Here is a 15,183-nt window from a genome sequence, read left to right as displayed (position 1 = left end):
TTCTTTTTTCAGTGTCAGCTCATAATGCTTTTTCTGTTGAAAGATTATTCGATTATTCTCTGTAATACAGGCACAATGGACAAAGGAGAGGAATGGAGTGACTGTTGATTTTGTGAAAGGAATTGCATTAGTAAAATTTAACTTCAGGCATTTGACGTGCAGAACATTTTTGACTATTTGTGCCAATACAAGGAATTGTTAAAAAAAATTCAATCCAGTGAGAAATATACTTGGCTCTAAAATAATGCAATATTGTAAAAATTATCTTTCTAATGTTTGAGTCGTATGTGTCTTCATATGTTCGAGGTCACATTCATTTCATACTAAAATATTTGTCCAGGATTTTTTAAATTATTGTAAGAAGTTTTCAGTTCATTGAACTAAAATGTATCAGAAATAAAATATACTGTCAATTGGATAATGTATAATATATTACAGTTTCTTTCATTCAGTATTCAGAAGAATAAGTTGGTTGATGCCATTGGAGAAGGTGTGTCCTCATTTCGGGATTTCAGAATAGGGTAACCATAACCATACCATACTAACAGGTGGAAATTGGTTAAGATAATCTCCTTTCCATTCTTCCCTATCAGGAGTAATACAAACAGGAGGATTTACATATTGAGCAGGAATAATACTATCCTGTCTCATGCCTTCAACGGAATTGATATCTGTTGCCATTTTCCAAATATGTTTATGCCTAGTTCTCCATCCTGCCCTACCCATTGGTCTAGGCCTTGGAGTCCAGAGGCAGCTAATATGGCTTCGTTTTGAATTACCAGATTCAGAGGAGGCAAACACAACAGGGATTCGACGGCCCTGGTCGTGTAGTCCCAATGGTTCCTGTGATGCCTAACACATAAGCCATTGTATGCGATTCAACAAGTTCTGGGACCACCATACAACTGTTGCGTCATCTCCTCCTTCAGGAGGAATTTCATTCATGATTTCAAGATATAGAACATATGGAGTTAGGTTTTAAGAATTTCATAGCCTAGTGGTGGGAAAAGTAGTTATTTTTCCAGAGTTGTTGTTGTTGTTGTTTTCTAATGCCAGGCGTGTGACAATAAAGTCATTTGACCTCTTGCACTCCAATATTTTTCAAAGATATTATCATGACCAGCCAATGAAGCACAGATTTTCAGGTGTTCCAAGTCCATTTCTTGGTTTGATTGCACAATGGGCAGTTAGGGGACTGATATATTCCAATTCTATGCAGGTGTTTAGCTAAACAATCATGGCCTGTTGCCAATCTAAATGCAGCTACAGACGATTTTCGTGGTAAATCGGAATTAACTGTGGATTTTGATGCAGAGAGTTCCATTTTTTCCCTTGGGATTGTTGATTCTGTACCATTAAAGTAGTCCCCGCCCGGAGATCCGATTGGGGGACTATTTTACCTCCAGATAATTTTACCTTAATGGTACTTATTTCATATTGGAGCGGAATTATTTTTCCAGAGTTGTTTCGAGTGTTCAGGTTCAAAGAAAGTACTATTTCCAAAGAACATTTCCGAAATAACAGCAAGTTTCTGACACAATGTAATAATTACCAAAATGTTACGTTGTTTTGGAAGTAGTTCAGTTTCCAAAATCCCAGATCATAGTACAATTCGAACCACGACAGCTGTTACAGTCAGATTTGTGTGCAGTAAATTATAGAAGCTAGAAAACTTTTTATTTTTATGATCATTCCTTCTGTTAAATAAATAATGTTAATATTCTGTGATAATAGTGTTTTAATTTTATTTATAATAAACATTGAGGCTAGTTGAGCTACATTTGTACTCTTGTGTTATTGTCATATACATTTTTATAATTTTTTCTTCGTTATATATAATAAAACAATGACTTTGGAATAATAACAGACAGAATCTTACAGTTTAAAGGGATTTTCCCTCAACCCAATATGAGCAAATGCTGGGTAACTTTCTGTGCTAGACCTCAGACTTATTTCACCGGCATCACCTTCATCTCATTCAGATGCTAAATAGCCTAAGATGTTGATAAAGCGTCGTAAAATAACCTACTAAAATAAATACAGTTTAAAATTTTATTTATTCTTGTTGCTACGTATATTAATTGCGGACCATGTAAAGGAAGCTGACTGGCCAATCGGAGTGATTGTTTAATATTGAAACGCACCCTGCCAGTTCATTGGAATTAAAGATTTCCATGCTCTCCCCATCATACTCACCTGTGAAGCAACTACTGTACATCCAAGGAAAACACTTTGGCTGGAACAGTAAAATGATGGTCTCTGAGAAAGTATTTGGAGCATTCCAGATAAGGTGGTTGGAAGGTATGTTAAACAGTGCTCAGTTTGCATGAGGAACAGTCCGTCAGAAACTCCTACTGTTATTTTTTATTTTATTTATTTATTGGAGCTTCCTCAAATTAGAGGTTGCCATTAGACAAAGGATATAAAACAATACAAGAACAAATAGATGATGAGAGCTAAAAGAGTAAGAAAAAAGGCAAACAAATACATAAACAATGGCAGTTTACAGAAGAAAAAAAAATTTGAAGTAAAGAATCAATGAAAGCTAAGAAGGAAAAAGAAAAATGATAATGGTGCGTCAATTTTTTCCATACACTGAATTAGAGTCCATATACGTGGTTCCGTAAAAGTTTGACTGACTCTTTAATTATGAGGAGGGCCAGTTCATTCAGAAAAGATTTGTGCAGTCCCAGGGTCTTACAGAATTTAGAAGAGAAGTTGGGTATCGTTCCTCTTGCTCCAAACATCAATCCCGTAACACTGATATCGTGAAGTTGGTATTTATCTTTATAATACGGGATGGTTGGAACGTAGATTGCTCGTTTCTCCTCATGTACGTCTTCGGGCTGTCCTTTGTACGTTTCAAACCTGATGGTGGGGTCGATTATCATACCCTGAGACAGGGATTCGCTAATGGCGATTATGTCAATTCGTCTGTTACTGCCATTGTCGGCGGTTCCGTGGACTTCTTCATAGGCGGTGTATTTTAGTTTTCTGAGGGCATCGGCCAATTTAGTTCTAATTGCATGGTGCCTATGTATACGCAATGTTTCGCCATAAGGGCAGGCTCCCAGGACATGTCGACCTGCTCTTCCTTTTTTGGAACTGTTTTTTTCTCGGAACTGTTCCGAAATTACTGTTATATTATTTTACCCCATCTCTATCATAGACCGATTCACTGTGAATGAAGACTGTGCTCCTGCTGAGCGTCAGCTAAAAATTACAGAGTTAAAGTTACATGGTACCTGCATACTGTACATGTTTGGATCCACCTACACAGGCGAACAGTTGTTTTTGTTAATGAAAATAAGGAAATCTTAACACAGAAGTAATTCATCTGACTACAATATACAAGGTTTCCTCAGTTCATGCACTACCCTGATCATAGTGCCTAATATTGAGCAATTAATATGCAAGAAAGGGCCCAACAATCCCGCAAAACTAGCATTACAGATGATCAGTAAATATTTTCACTAAATGGTCCATTAATGCATTTGTGTTTGTTTTATTTTAAGTATTATACAGAGTGATTTATATAGAACTGACACATTTCTTTCTTTAATTATTCCGTTGGAAATTCATTCAATGACCCAATTTTAGCACCAAATTAAGCAGAATGTTCTGGAGTTTCGATTCCTTGTCACTAGATGCGCAGATGTTTATTTTTTATTCCTATTGTTGGCAGCACTGACTCAATTTTAGCACCAAATTAAGCAGAATGTTCTGGAGTTTCAATTCCTTGTCACTAGATGCGCAGATGTTTATGTTTTATTCCTATTGTTGGCAGCACTAGATGCGCAGATGTTTATGTTTTATTCCTATTGTTGGCAGCTGTTTTCGACATTTTGTGTCAACGTGAAAATGCAGTACACATTAAATCAACGACTCTTTATGTGAACTCACAGAACTCACGCCATTGGACCATCGAAACTACACATGTCATCCATGAAGCACCTATACACCCGGTTAAAATCGGAGTTTGGTGCGCAATATCCGCACAGAGAATAGTGGGGCCAATTTTTTTAACCAGACTGAACACTGCAGAGTACCGACTGATTTTCATGGAGTTTGTTGAGCAACTGGACAATGTAGAGCTGAGTCAAGGATATTTTCAGCAAGATGGCGCTACATGCCATACATCAAATGAATCCATGGAACTAATTGCAAGTTTCTTTGACGACTGAATAATTTCCAGGAACCTGTGGCCACCGAGATCTCCGGATTTGACAACGCCGGACTTCTTTCTATAGGGTTACTTAAATGACAGGGTTTACGCCACATGTCCCCAGACATTGGACGATCTGAAGCACAACATCACACAGGAGATTCAAGCTATTGACAACAGAGTCCTCCAACGAGTGGCCAGTAACATGGAACGACGTGTTGAGTTGTGCCTTATGCAGGATGGAGGATTTTTCAATATTTGCTATAGAGGTAAATAATCTCCCAAAATTCCTCTACATTTTAGGTATAATAAGTTGTCGCTAGCACAATTCGTTTTGAAACAATTAATGAAAGAAATGTGTCAGTTCTATATAAATCACTCTGTATAAATATCATTTAATGAAAGATAGAGTGCAGTTCACCATAACAGAGTTCAATAATATGTTTATTTATTTACTAGAGCTTCCTCAAATTAGAGGCTGCCATTAGACAAAGCATACAAAACAATACAAGAACAAATAGATGATGAAAGATAACAGAGTAAGAAAAAAGTAAACAAGTACACAAACAAACAAACAATGGCAGTATACAGAATAAAAAAAAAGTTACAAGTAAAGAAGCGATGAAAGCTAATAAGAGAAAGAAAAAAGATAATGTTGAGCTAGTTTTTTCAGTACACTGAATTAGAGTCCATATAGATGGTTCCGTAAAAGTTTGACTGACTCTTTAATTATGAGGAGGGCCAGTTCATTCAGAAACGATTTGTGCAGTCCTAGGGTCTTATAGAATTGGGAAGAGAAGTTAGGTATCGTTTCTCTTGCTCAAAACATCAATCCCGTAACACTGATATCGTGAAGTTGGGATAGACTTTCATTTGCCATGTTTTGTCTTTTTCTATCACATATTTTGCAATGAAGCACACATATGTAAAATACATAAACTAATATATGTTTTTTGTATTTTATGATGTAACAGTATAAAAGAAAAAGTGGAAATCTAAAATGCAGTATTTAGTTTTATTCGACTTTCATTTTGTTCCTAAAGTAACAGTCTATTGATTTCATACATGTAAATACTTGTTTTAGGCGTTTACATTACTTTTAGTTTAAAGTGATCAATTTGAGAAACAATTATCACAAAAAAGGAGCTGCCACTGCAAACCGCCCATGTCCAGCTTATCAGCACAGTGGCCGCTGCAGCGAAGCATCAGTGTAGCAGGCGGCACGGCACACTGTGGTGATGGTGACTGATGTAAACCAAAGATAGGTTCTGGCAAATGTCAAGTGACTGCATAATCTAGCTTATTTGATATTTGTTTGTATATTTTAATGGAATGTACATTTTTAATTAAATCTTGTAAAAAGTTTCTTTAGATTCAGTATGAATTTATTGCTTTGATAACGAAATAACTTCTTCTGAATGTTTTTTAATGTACTAAACTCCTAACCCTCTTTCATAGACAAAGCAAGGCCGATTGTGCAGCATGAAGCCTCTGGTTGCTATTGTACTTGCAGTGGATTTTAAGGTAATTCGAGAGTTAGTACAAGATGTGCTCTATATGTATGTATTTCATGTTCCATTTTTTGTTTGTTATTAATTGTCTAAAGTTATGCGCTGCTTCTGAAAAAATGAAGTGGAGAATAACATTTTCTTATTCTAACAAGATATGAATATTTGATTGTACAGACCCAGAAACAAAATTTGTCCACCTGAATTTTCCAAGTTCCAGTTATAACATACTGCGCATGCTCAGCTCAGTAAGCAGTGCTCGGTAACTGAACTTGAAAAATTCAGGTGGCTCAAATTTTGTTTCTGGGTCTGTATCTTTGAACAAGATATTTCGTGGCTGTCAAAAATATCGTTCACATACATTCTGACAAATTTACTATGATTTTTTTGTACTTCATTTAATGAAAATGCTGTTTTGGTGATTGTGTTAAAAGCATAAGTAACAGTGTGATATAAATTGCATATATTTTATCATCATAAATGCTTCTAAGTATAAACCTACTAGTATTGAAGGAAATTTTATGAAAAATTATGGGACATCTGATGTATCTGGGAAGAAATGTATTTTTTTCATGTTAGACATCAATTACAGAAACAGTGAATTAGTGTTCACCAAACTGACAGAAAGCGTACTTCAGAAACAAAACACTGAACATTATATCATTTAATTTGTTAATGCTATAATGATTAACACACAACATTGGTGCAAAGTTGATTGCCACTATTTCAGTATGATTTTGAAAAATGCACCACTTTTTGCCTTATCTTCTAGATTGCTAACATTGGACATATGCTGCTTTTTGCTCTGTCGTATAATACTAATTTTCTGAAAAATAATTCATGTAGATAGTTGTAAATATATTAATTGTGTGTGAGGAATGTTTTATTGGACTCCTCATTTTGTAGATGGTAACTTATTTCTGTGACGAAATATGTTCAGAATGTTGTTGGAGTGGTTAAATGCCAAGTTGTAGCCGATTTAAGTGAACACCATATTTTAACGTTTTGGTGGCTACTTCATTCACACACAACATCCAGTATGTCTGGAGGACCACACCTGCTGTTGGTCGACGGGTCTACTAGACCTAGTTGGGAGATCTTGTTGATCACTAGCTTTCCCTCCTTAAGCCACTGAAGGACGATTTTAGTGCCATAACAGGTCAGATGTTCAGAATTTTTTATTTATATTGCGTCGTCTAACATATCTTATGTACGAAAACAGCTTGAAAAGAAAATTGTCCAAGCCAATTTTGAGTAGAACAACATTTTGTGCAAATGTGACATTTGCTCAGTGATGTAGAAGGAAATTCCGTATACAAATCGACAAAAATATCCGTAGTATTATCAGCTGTCAATGTCTCCATTCTTTATTGTTTATCCAGTTGATAATTCAGTTCACCCTGAAGGAAGTATCTCATTCACAGGAATAGTCATTGGTGTATAAGAAGTGCCATAATTAACTTGAAATTACATTCGTGATCTACATTCTAAGTAACATTTTACTTTACTAAAGAAAAAAAAAATGTAAACCCATAAAATATTCCATTTCATTTGTCACTTTACCTTATCAGAGAAATCTAACTATAAATTATTGTTGTAGTCAGTTTGGAGTAAATTGTCATTCTGTATTATCTTAAAAAAAATCTATAATTTTTTTTAGTAAAATAGATTGTTTATCTTCTACAGTATTAGTCCCTGACTCTTGAATACTGGTACGTACTGTGAACAGAACCTGCCCAGTAATTTAGGATTAATGATTGCACATAGCATGCTAAAGTCTCATTCTAGATATCAGGAATACTGAAGACACATGTTCCCATGAAAATTTCGAAGTATTTTTTATGCCATGTTTCTTCACCCCTTCTTCAGAATATAAAAAATAAAAAATATTATAATCTTCATCTTACGATGTTTGGTGACGTATACGCGTCCATTGATGTGACATATTAATGAATTTAAATACTATTATAGTCACAATCATCCCATGGTATGAAAGAAAAATTTCACAACCTCGAGCGGGAATCGAACCTGCGACTTCCTGTTCTCCGGTCAGGTACTCTATCACTGAGCTTCAAGTTCATGTCATGCCAAAGGCTTGGAATTATCCTTTCATACTGGCGACTGTGTTATAGAGTACTGTCCATAGCGTCTGATCTAGTCAGCACTGCTTATGGCTTGAAAGAAACTTTACAAATGTAATCTTCATCTTACGATGTTTGGTGACGTATACACATCCGTTGATGTGACGCTATGGACAGTACTCTATAACAGAGTCGCCAGTATGAAAGGATAATTCCAGACGAACTCGATAGCTCAGTGGTAGAGTGCCTGACCGGAGAACAGGAAGTCGCAGGTTCGATTCCCGCTCGAGGTTGTGAAATTTTTCTTTCATACCATGGCATGATTGTGACTATAATAGTATTTAAATTAAAAAAATATTAAATAAAAATCTTTCTTCATTACATAGGGTTTAAATGAGGCCTGTCCAGTCTTTGAGCCCCAGGTGTGCTATTTAGCTGTGCCAGCGCGCCGACAAGCCCTGCAGCATGCCGAGGCTCCACCACGTGACTATCAGAGTAGTAGTGGGGACAACCACAAACTCCAAAAATGGCTTGACTGATTTGGCGATTTTTAAAGATATTTTGTAGTTCGTATGGAGGGAGGCTCATCATTTCAGATTCCTGCAAAAGCAAACTCACTACGAGAATGTCAAGCTGCCATGAGGATGGTTGCACACACAAAATGGACACAATTTAAAACCACTTACCTCTATGTGTGCTGTCAACTGTAACCCTGCTTAAGTTCGCTCAGCATCATTTCATGATCAACGCCTGCCAGAATGCCGTAAGCAGTGGCGTATGCAGAATATTGTGAAGGGGGGGTGGTCATTAATAAAATTGTTAACAACGGAAATTTTAATGCACTAGTTTCCGAAATAAATGACTTACGGGTGATCTGAATCACCCAGTGTCTTTTCGTACGTTTTCTCATTGAAAGAGTAGTAATTAATAAAAACGTTTCGTATGAAAGTTGTTTCTTTTGAAGAGCTCTATCAAATGGTACCATATTTGACCACGACTCTTATTTGAAATTTTAAAGTAATACGCCACTGACTCTACTTCCTGTTAAGGCTGATTGATGAAATCAAGCTCAAGTGAAAGTGAAAGTTCACATGTGGTTTAGTAATAAATATTTTTATCTCGAAAATTTTAATGCATTAGTTTCCGAAATAAATGACTATTACGTGTGGTCTGAATCACCCTGCATATTTCTACGTTATATGTGTATGTTATAAATAGTAACCAATCAATTAGTGGAAAAGTGCATTGAAACAGATGGCCTTCATTTCCAACACGGGTTACCACTTTTTACTTTTCAGAAATAGAAACAAAATTTATGGATTCTCCCTCCCAAGTTTTTTTTAACTTAATAGCAGCGTACTGCTTTACACAAAACATCAAATTACTTCTTGTCTTAATAGGTAATGCAAAGAACTTTATGAGACACATTAATCTCTGCCTCTGTTCAGTGTCACAGTTTGTGGTGAGGGGATGAGAGATAGCAAAAGGTTGTACTAATCTGTGAGAAAAAGTATGTCTAAACTCTCACCTTACACTCAGGCAATCAGTGACCAGAGCATTGGAATGAAGGAACCAGGAATTTTTTGTTTTGCTTTTAGTACTCTTGACATCTACGATCAAAATAAGCTACTTGAAACTCAACAGCCAGTTGCTGGCAGAGATATAATGCAACATCTGTACTTTCATTTAACAGTGCTTCCACTTATTTATTTATTTATTTATTTATTTATTTATTTATTTTGCTTCTAGCAGATTCCAACAGTTTTTTCTCAGTTTTTAACTTGTGTATGAAGTCTGAACAAGTCATATTAGTGTTCGCGTAGGCTTCTGGAACTGGTGTACAGGTCTCTGGATAAACTTCGGGGCTTATACCGCGTTGTCTTGGTGTTGGTGGCTGATGTTTTGACCATTGTGTTGTGGTCATCTTCAGAGCTGAGCAAGTTGGATAGAGAAATGTGCGAGCTTATATATATATATATATATATATATATATATATATATATACTGTGACAGTGACGTGAGATTCGAACTCACGACCAGCGTCCCGCAAGAGAGAAGATCGCGCGGAGCACTTTGGGACGGCGCGCGGCGGAGAGAAGAGAGGGGGTGTATTACGTCAACGCGACGAGAGTGCGCGCGCATCTGGTGCTGGTAGAGAGGAGAGGGCTCTGGATTTTTCTGGAGTGCAATCTCTGGAGACGCGTCGAACTTTCGAGGCTACGTCGCTGTGATTATAAAAGAAGAAACGCCAGCGAACTCGAGCAGTTTTTCAGTTGATTATTCAGCCAGTCAGTGAGCAAGCAAGCCAGTCTTGTGTACCGGAGTTCGGCTCGAGTGTGCGTCCGCGACTGTGACAGCATCCGAAGGCCTGAGTTCGAGTGCAGTGGACTGTCTCTGAAGGTCTGTGGTTCGAGATACTGTGAACTCGAGTGACTGAGCTAGAAGAACTGTGAACTGAGAACTGATAGTTCTGATTTGTAAATAGTGCTTTGTAAATATTAGTTAAGATTAACAGTTCATTGTTGTTCGTAATAGTCAAAGTAAATTGTCATTGCCGTCAGTGGAGTGCTATAACGAATCCTGTGTTGAGTGAAAAAATCCTATTGTTGACGAGAGAATTTAAGGTGAATTGTAGAAAGGAATTATTGTTGGAAGAATAAAATTCCATTGTTGAGTTGAAATAAATTCTCACAATACATAATATATACAAGCTCGCACACTATTTCTTTATCCAACTTGCTCAGCTCTGAAAGATGACACAACACAGCAGTCGAAACGTCAGTCACGAACACCAAGACAACGCAATATAAGCCCCGAAGTTTATCCAGAGACCAAGTCATATTAATGTTTGTATTGATGAGAAGTTCTGCTTTGATCGAATCAACAGAACACTTGTTCCTAACATTTGTTCACTTTAAAGTCTTATGGAAGAAAACCCTCTCTGCATAGGCATTGGAGGGTGGTAAGGCAAGGCACAAGACACCACCTTTACGAAAGCAGGCAGGTGGCACTGCTTAAAATTCTCCATCCACTTCAAGCCCACATCGTTGCCCCCTTTGCCTTCTAAAATGTTTGACAGTACGTTTTTAAGACACTATAATTTACACAAACAGGCCTTTCATATTGACAGTAATTCGCAGTTCAGTAGCTGCTGCTTGAATGTTTTTAAAGAAATTCGATAGTTTCCTTTTAATGATAATGATTCAAGTTTGTGTAGGGAGTTGTTTTCAGAAAAATCGAAGTTCTTCTGAAGATAGAAGGTAGCATTTTCATTAGGCCTAAACTTACAAAATCACTTTCTGGTGATTTTATAACATTGGAGTCAGCTTTACTTCTTCTTATGAGTAGATCTACATATGCCCTATAAAGAACAATATTCGTGTATTAAAGTAAATTACATGTAATAAAATGGGGAAAATTATTTTAGTGAATTAAATTATAAAAGTCCCAGAAATAGGGACATTTAGTGTCCTGAATGACGTTCTGGTGGGCTCCAGACAATGAAGTCAAAATTGGTATGAGTGGCAAGCCTGTTTTCAACATATGCTGCAGCTGTCTATTGAACACTGTATTTAGCCATGCTTTGAATTGTGAAAAGTAGCAATATTGACTAGTATTAATTTTTGCTACTGCCGTTGCTTCTGCTTTTGCTTGATATAAGGAACCCACCAAAGATACTGTTAGTACTGTTAGAACAAAAATTATTATTATTATTATTATATAATTGAAAATATTCGAATGGAATTAGAAACTAATAGCATAATGGAAAACCATTGATAATAATTAATATTTCAGAATGGTATACCCACTTACAGAGAATGGGTCAAAGCTCTATGTCTTTAAAGCTGCTTCAGTATCAACTCATTGGAACTACAAGAGTAGAAAGACCAAAGAAATTCTGTCAGGAATAACTGACGACGATGATGAGTATATTACTACTACTACTACTACTACTACTACTACTACTGCTGCTACTGCTACTGCTACTGCTTTCAATATCAAACGATTAGTGAAAACACAGAAATTTTACTTGAAGCAAGTAAAGAGATAGGTTTGGAAGTAAATCCTGAAAAGTCAAAGTATATTTTTTTTAGTACCCCGTAGATTATTTTACGACGCTTTATCAACATCTTAGGTTATTTAGTGTCTGAATGAGATTAAGGTGAAAATGGTGATGAAATGAGTCTGGGGTCCAGCACCGAAAGTTACCCAGCATTTGCTCATATTGGATTGAGGGAAAACACCCGAAAAAACCTCAACCAAGTAACTTACTCCGGCCAGGAATCGAACCTGGGCCATCTGGTTTTGCGACCATACACGTTAATCATTACTCCAAAGGTGTGGACTCAAAGTATATGATTGTCTCGTGACAAGAATATTGTACGAAATGGAAATATAAAAATTTGAGATTTATCCTTTGAAGAGGTGGAAAAATTAAAATATCTTGGAGCAACAATAACAAATAACACTCGGGAGGAAATTAAATGCAGAATAAATATGGGAGAAATGCCTGTTATTATTCGATTGAGAAGCTTTTGTCATCCAGTCTGCTCTCAAAAAACTGAAAGTTAGAATTTATAAAACAATTATATTACCGGTTGTTCTGTATGGTTGTGAAACTTGGACTCTCACTTTGAAAGAGAAACAGAGGTTAAGGGTGTTTGAGGATAAGGTGCTTAGGAAAATATTTGGGGCTAAGAGGGATGAAGTTACAGGAGAATGGAGAAAGTTACACAATGCAGAACTGCATGCATTGTATTCTTTGCCTGACACAATTAGGAACATTAAATCCAGACGTTTGAGGTGGGAAGGGTATGTAGCACATATGGGCGAATCTAGAAATGTATATAGAGTGTTAGTTGAGAGGTCGGTGGGAAAAAGTTCTTTGGGGTGGCTGAGACGTAGATGAGAGGACAATATTAAAATGGATTTGAGGGAGATGGGATATGATGATAGGGATTAATCTTGCTCAGGATAGAGACTGATGGCGGGCTTATGTGAAGGCTGCAATGAACCTGCGGGCGGGTTCCTTAAAAGCCATTTGTAAGTAAATTATGTTCAATATAATGGGACCTTTACAGTGTGAAATCTTCTGGAAAAATATGCATATGTCAGAACTATAAGAAAATCAAGTACACTCATTGGCATAAGGTGAAATACCATACTAAAAGAAAAAAAAAAAAGTATCAATTCGTATCATAATGATAAGTGAATTGTGGGTTTCATATTATTTTTATATTTACCAACAATATTTAAATGGAGGGAGAAAGTCCTTTTATAAATGGATATATCCATGTAATTGTTTCATTTGTTTTCCCATGGTTTTTATGGATACTGCACATAAAGCAGTAACAATAAACATTTGTGATGGAGAACCTTAATTGTTGTATGAATTGCATCACACAGAATGTAAGGAAGTCGTAGGTTATTGTTAATACTGTCTTGTCATTTTGTCACAGATTCAGCCAATTTAAAGTGATCGCTTCCTTGAAATAATTCTACGTCCTGAAGATGCTGCAAAAACAGTTGCATTAATTGAGGATGGAAGGAGCTTCAGAAATGTCGCTCATACACTTGGTGCATCATTAGATACCATCCAATGGACTCTAAAACAGTATTGGGAACTTCAGGTCAATTGCAGAAGACATGTTGAGATGGTAGTAGGGCACTACAGTGGCAGATAGGTTATTCAACTGCAGGCTTTGGAGGATCGACATACAACTCAGTAGTTGAATTGCAAAATCGTCTCCAAGTGTCAGAAGTCAATGAAAGTGAATGAACAATAAGACGAAGATTATATGAACAGTGTTTGAAGGCCTGAAGACCTAATACAGGTTCGCAATTGACAAGACAACATCACGTTGCATGATTTGGATTTACAGATCAACAGCAGGACGGACATTGGTGCACTGGAATGATCTATTATTCACTCTTGAATCAAGATTCTGCTTAAGATTGCCAGATACGAGGGTGAGAGTTTGAAGGAGGACAGGCAAATGATTTTCACCATGTACAATGTTGGACAAGATAGCCCACAATGCAGGTTTAGTTATGGTGTGGGCTGAGTCAAATTGAGAGGCAAATAAGAGCTTGTCGTCATTAAAAATGGCTCCTTTTCTGAGCATCTACTGTAGATCGTGAGTGAGCAAGTTGTGTGTATGAGTTTTTGGATGAGGTTGGTATTCGCTGTATGAATTGTCTTGCACATAACCCCTATTTCAATGTCACTGAGACATACAGTACATGTTGGAAAGAGAATCCGTCATCGAAATTGTGTCCTTGAAAACTGGCTTATGTTAGAGTCGTACTACTGCAACAATGAGAGGATATCTCATAGTGGACAGCATGAAATGCTTCAATGAATTTGATCAAGCAGAATGGAGGCTGTAATTAGAGCAAGAGGGGTGAACACTCGTAATTGACTGAGTATGTCATCCAAAAAATCACTGCACATTTGAACAATTATGGAAGAGGTTGTCTAATTTGTGAAATACATTGAAAATGAACTATGTTTTCAGTAACAACAACTTACAAAGAACTCAGAAGTGAAAACAATCAGTAAGAAAAAATCATGAAATTTGTTTGTTCATATTGTAAGCATAATAAAACAATATTATGGATTTATTAATTTGTCCTACAGAATAATATCTGTAATGTTGACAATTAATATTAGAGGAGAAAAATTCGCTCCGGCACCGGGGATCGAACCCGGGTCCTTGGTTCTACGTACCAAGCACTCTGACCACTGAGCTACGCCGAATTCAATCCATAGCACCGGGTTCGATCCCCGGCGCCGGAACGAATTTTTCTCCTCTAATATTAATAATAAAACAAGTTCACAAAAAATTGTTTAAGTATTTTTTTGGTGATAGTATAAAAATAAAGTTGTTGAAAATTGGAAGAACAACATTAGTTGAATAATGTAAATATAGATCACATGCTGCTGCATAAAATTTACATATTTAAATGCTATCTATGGTAATTTTACAACTTCGTTTGTAATTCGCTGAAGCTAATAGCATGACATTGTTCCTTGTTCAGAAAAGCCGAAAATACTGTCAACATTTTGATCTAATGCAATTTTCCTCAATATTAACATTTCCTTTTTAATCAAAGTGTTAATGTAATGCTATTATTTTAATCTAACCACTAGGGAATGTGACTTAAAACTTCTAATGCAGAAGTAAATAAGCTTAATTTAGGAGAATTATGTGCACTTGACAAATTGAAAGTAGAAGTTCGAGAGTTTGAAGCCAGGATGCTCTTTTTTAATACTATTTACTGCATTCATATAGTGTATTTTACTGAAATTTCAAATAGATTTATTGTACTATATTTTGTAGGTTACAAGTACTGTACATATTTATTTAATCCCAATTACTGTATTGACCCGAATATAAGATGATCTCACATACAAGACAACCCTGAA

At 36.3% G+C, this 15,183-nt stretch overlaps 1 protein-coding gene across 6 annotated transcripts in view; it reads left to right on the top strand.

The window, feature by feature from the left end:
• LOC138705231 (tudor domain-containing protein 5-like) overlaps positions 1-15,183 on the top strand; it is a 245,950-nt gene that overhangs the window by 151,329 nt on the left and 79,438 nt on the right. For 5 of the 6 annotated variants that reach the window (XM_069834040.1, XM_069834042.1, XM_069834038.1 and 2 more), the window contains one exon: positions 5,624-5,689. The exons of the other annotated variant lie outside the window; for it this stretch is intronic. In XM_069834040.1, the coding sequence (XP_069690141.1) occupies positions 5,624-5,689 (66 nt within the window). The remainder of the gene's footprint in view (positions 1-5,623; positions 5,690-15,183) is intronic. 6 annotated transcript variants of the gene reach the window in all.

Source organism: Periplaneta americana, chromosome 8 (genome assembly GCF_040183065.1).
Source record: "Periplaneta americana isolate PAMFEO1 chromosome 8, P.americana_PAMFEO1_priV1, whole genome shotgun sequence".
Taxonomy (NCBI): domain Eukaryota; kingdom Metazoa; phylum Arthropoda; class Insecta; order Blattodea; family Blattidae; genus Periplaneta; species Periplaneta americana.
This window is presented reverse-complemented; position numbering and strand designations above follow the sequence as displayed.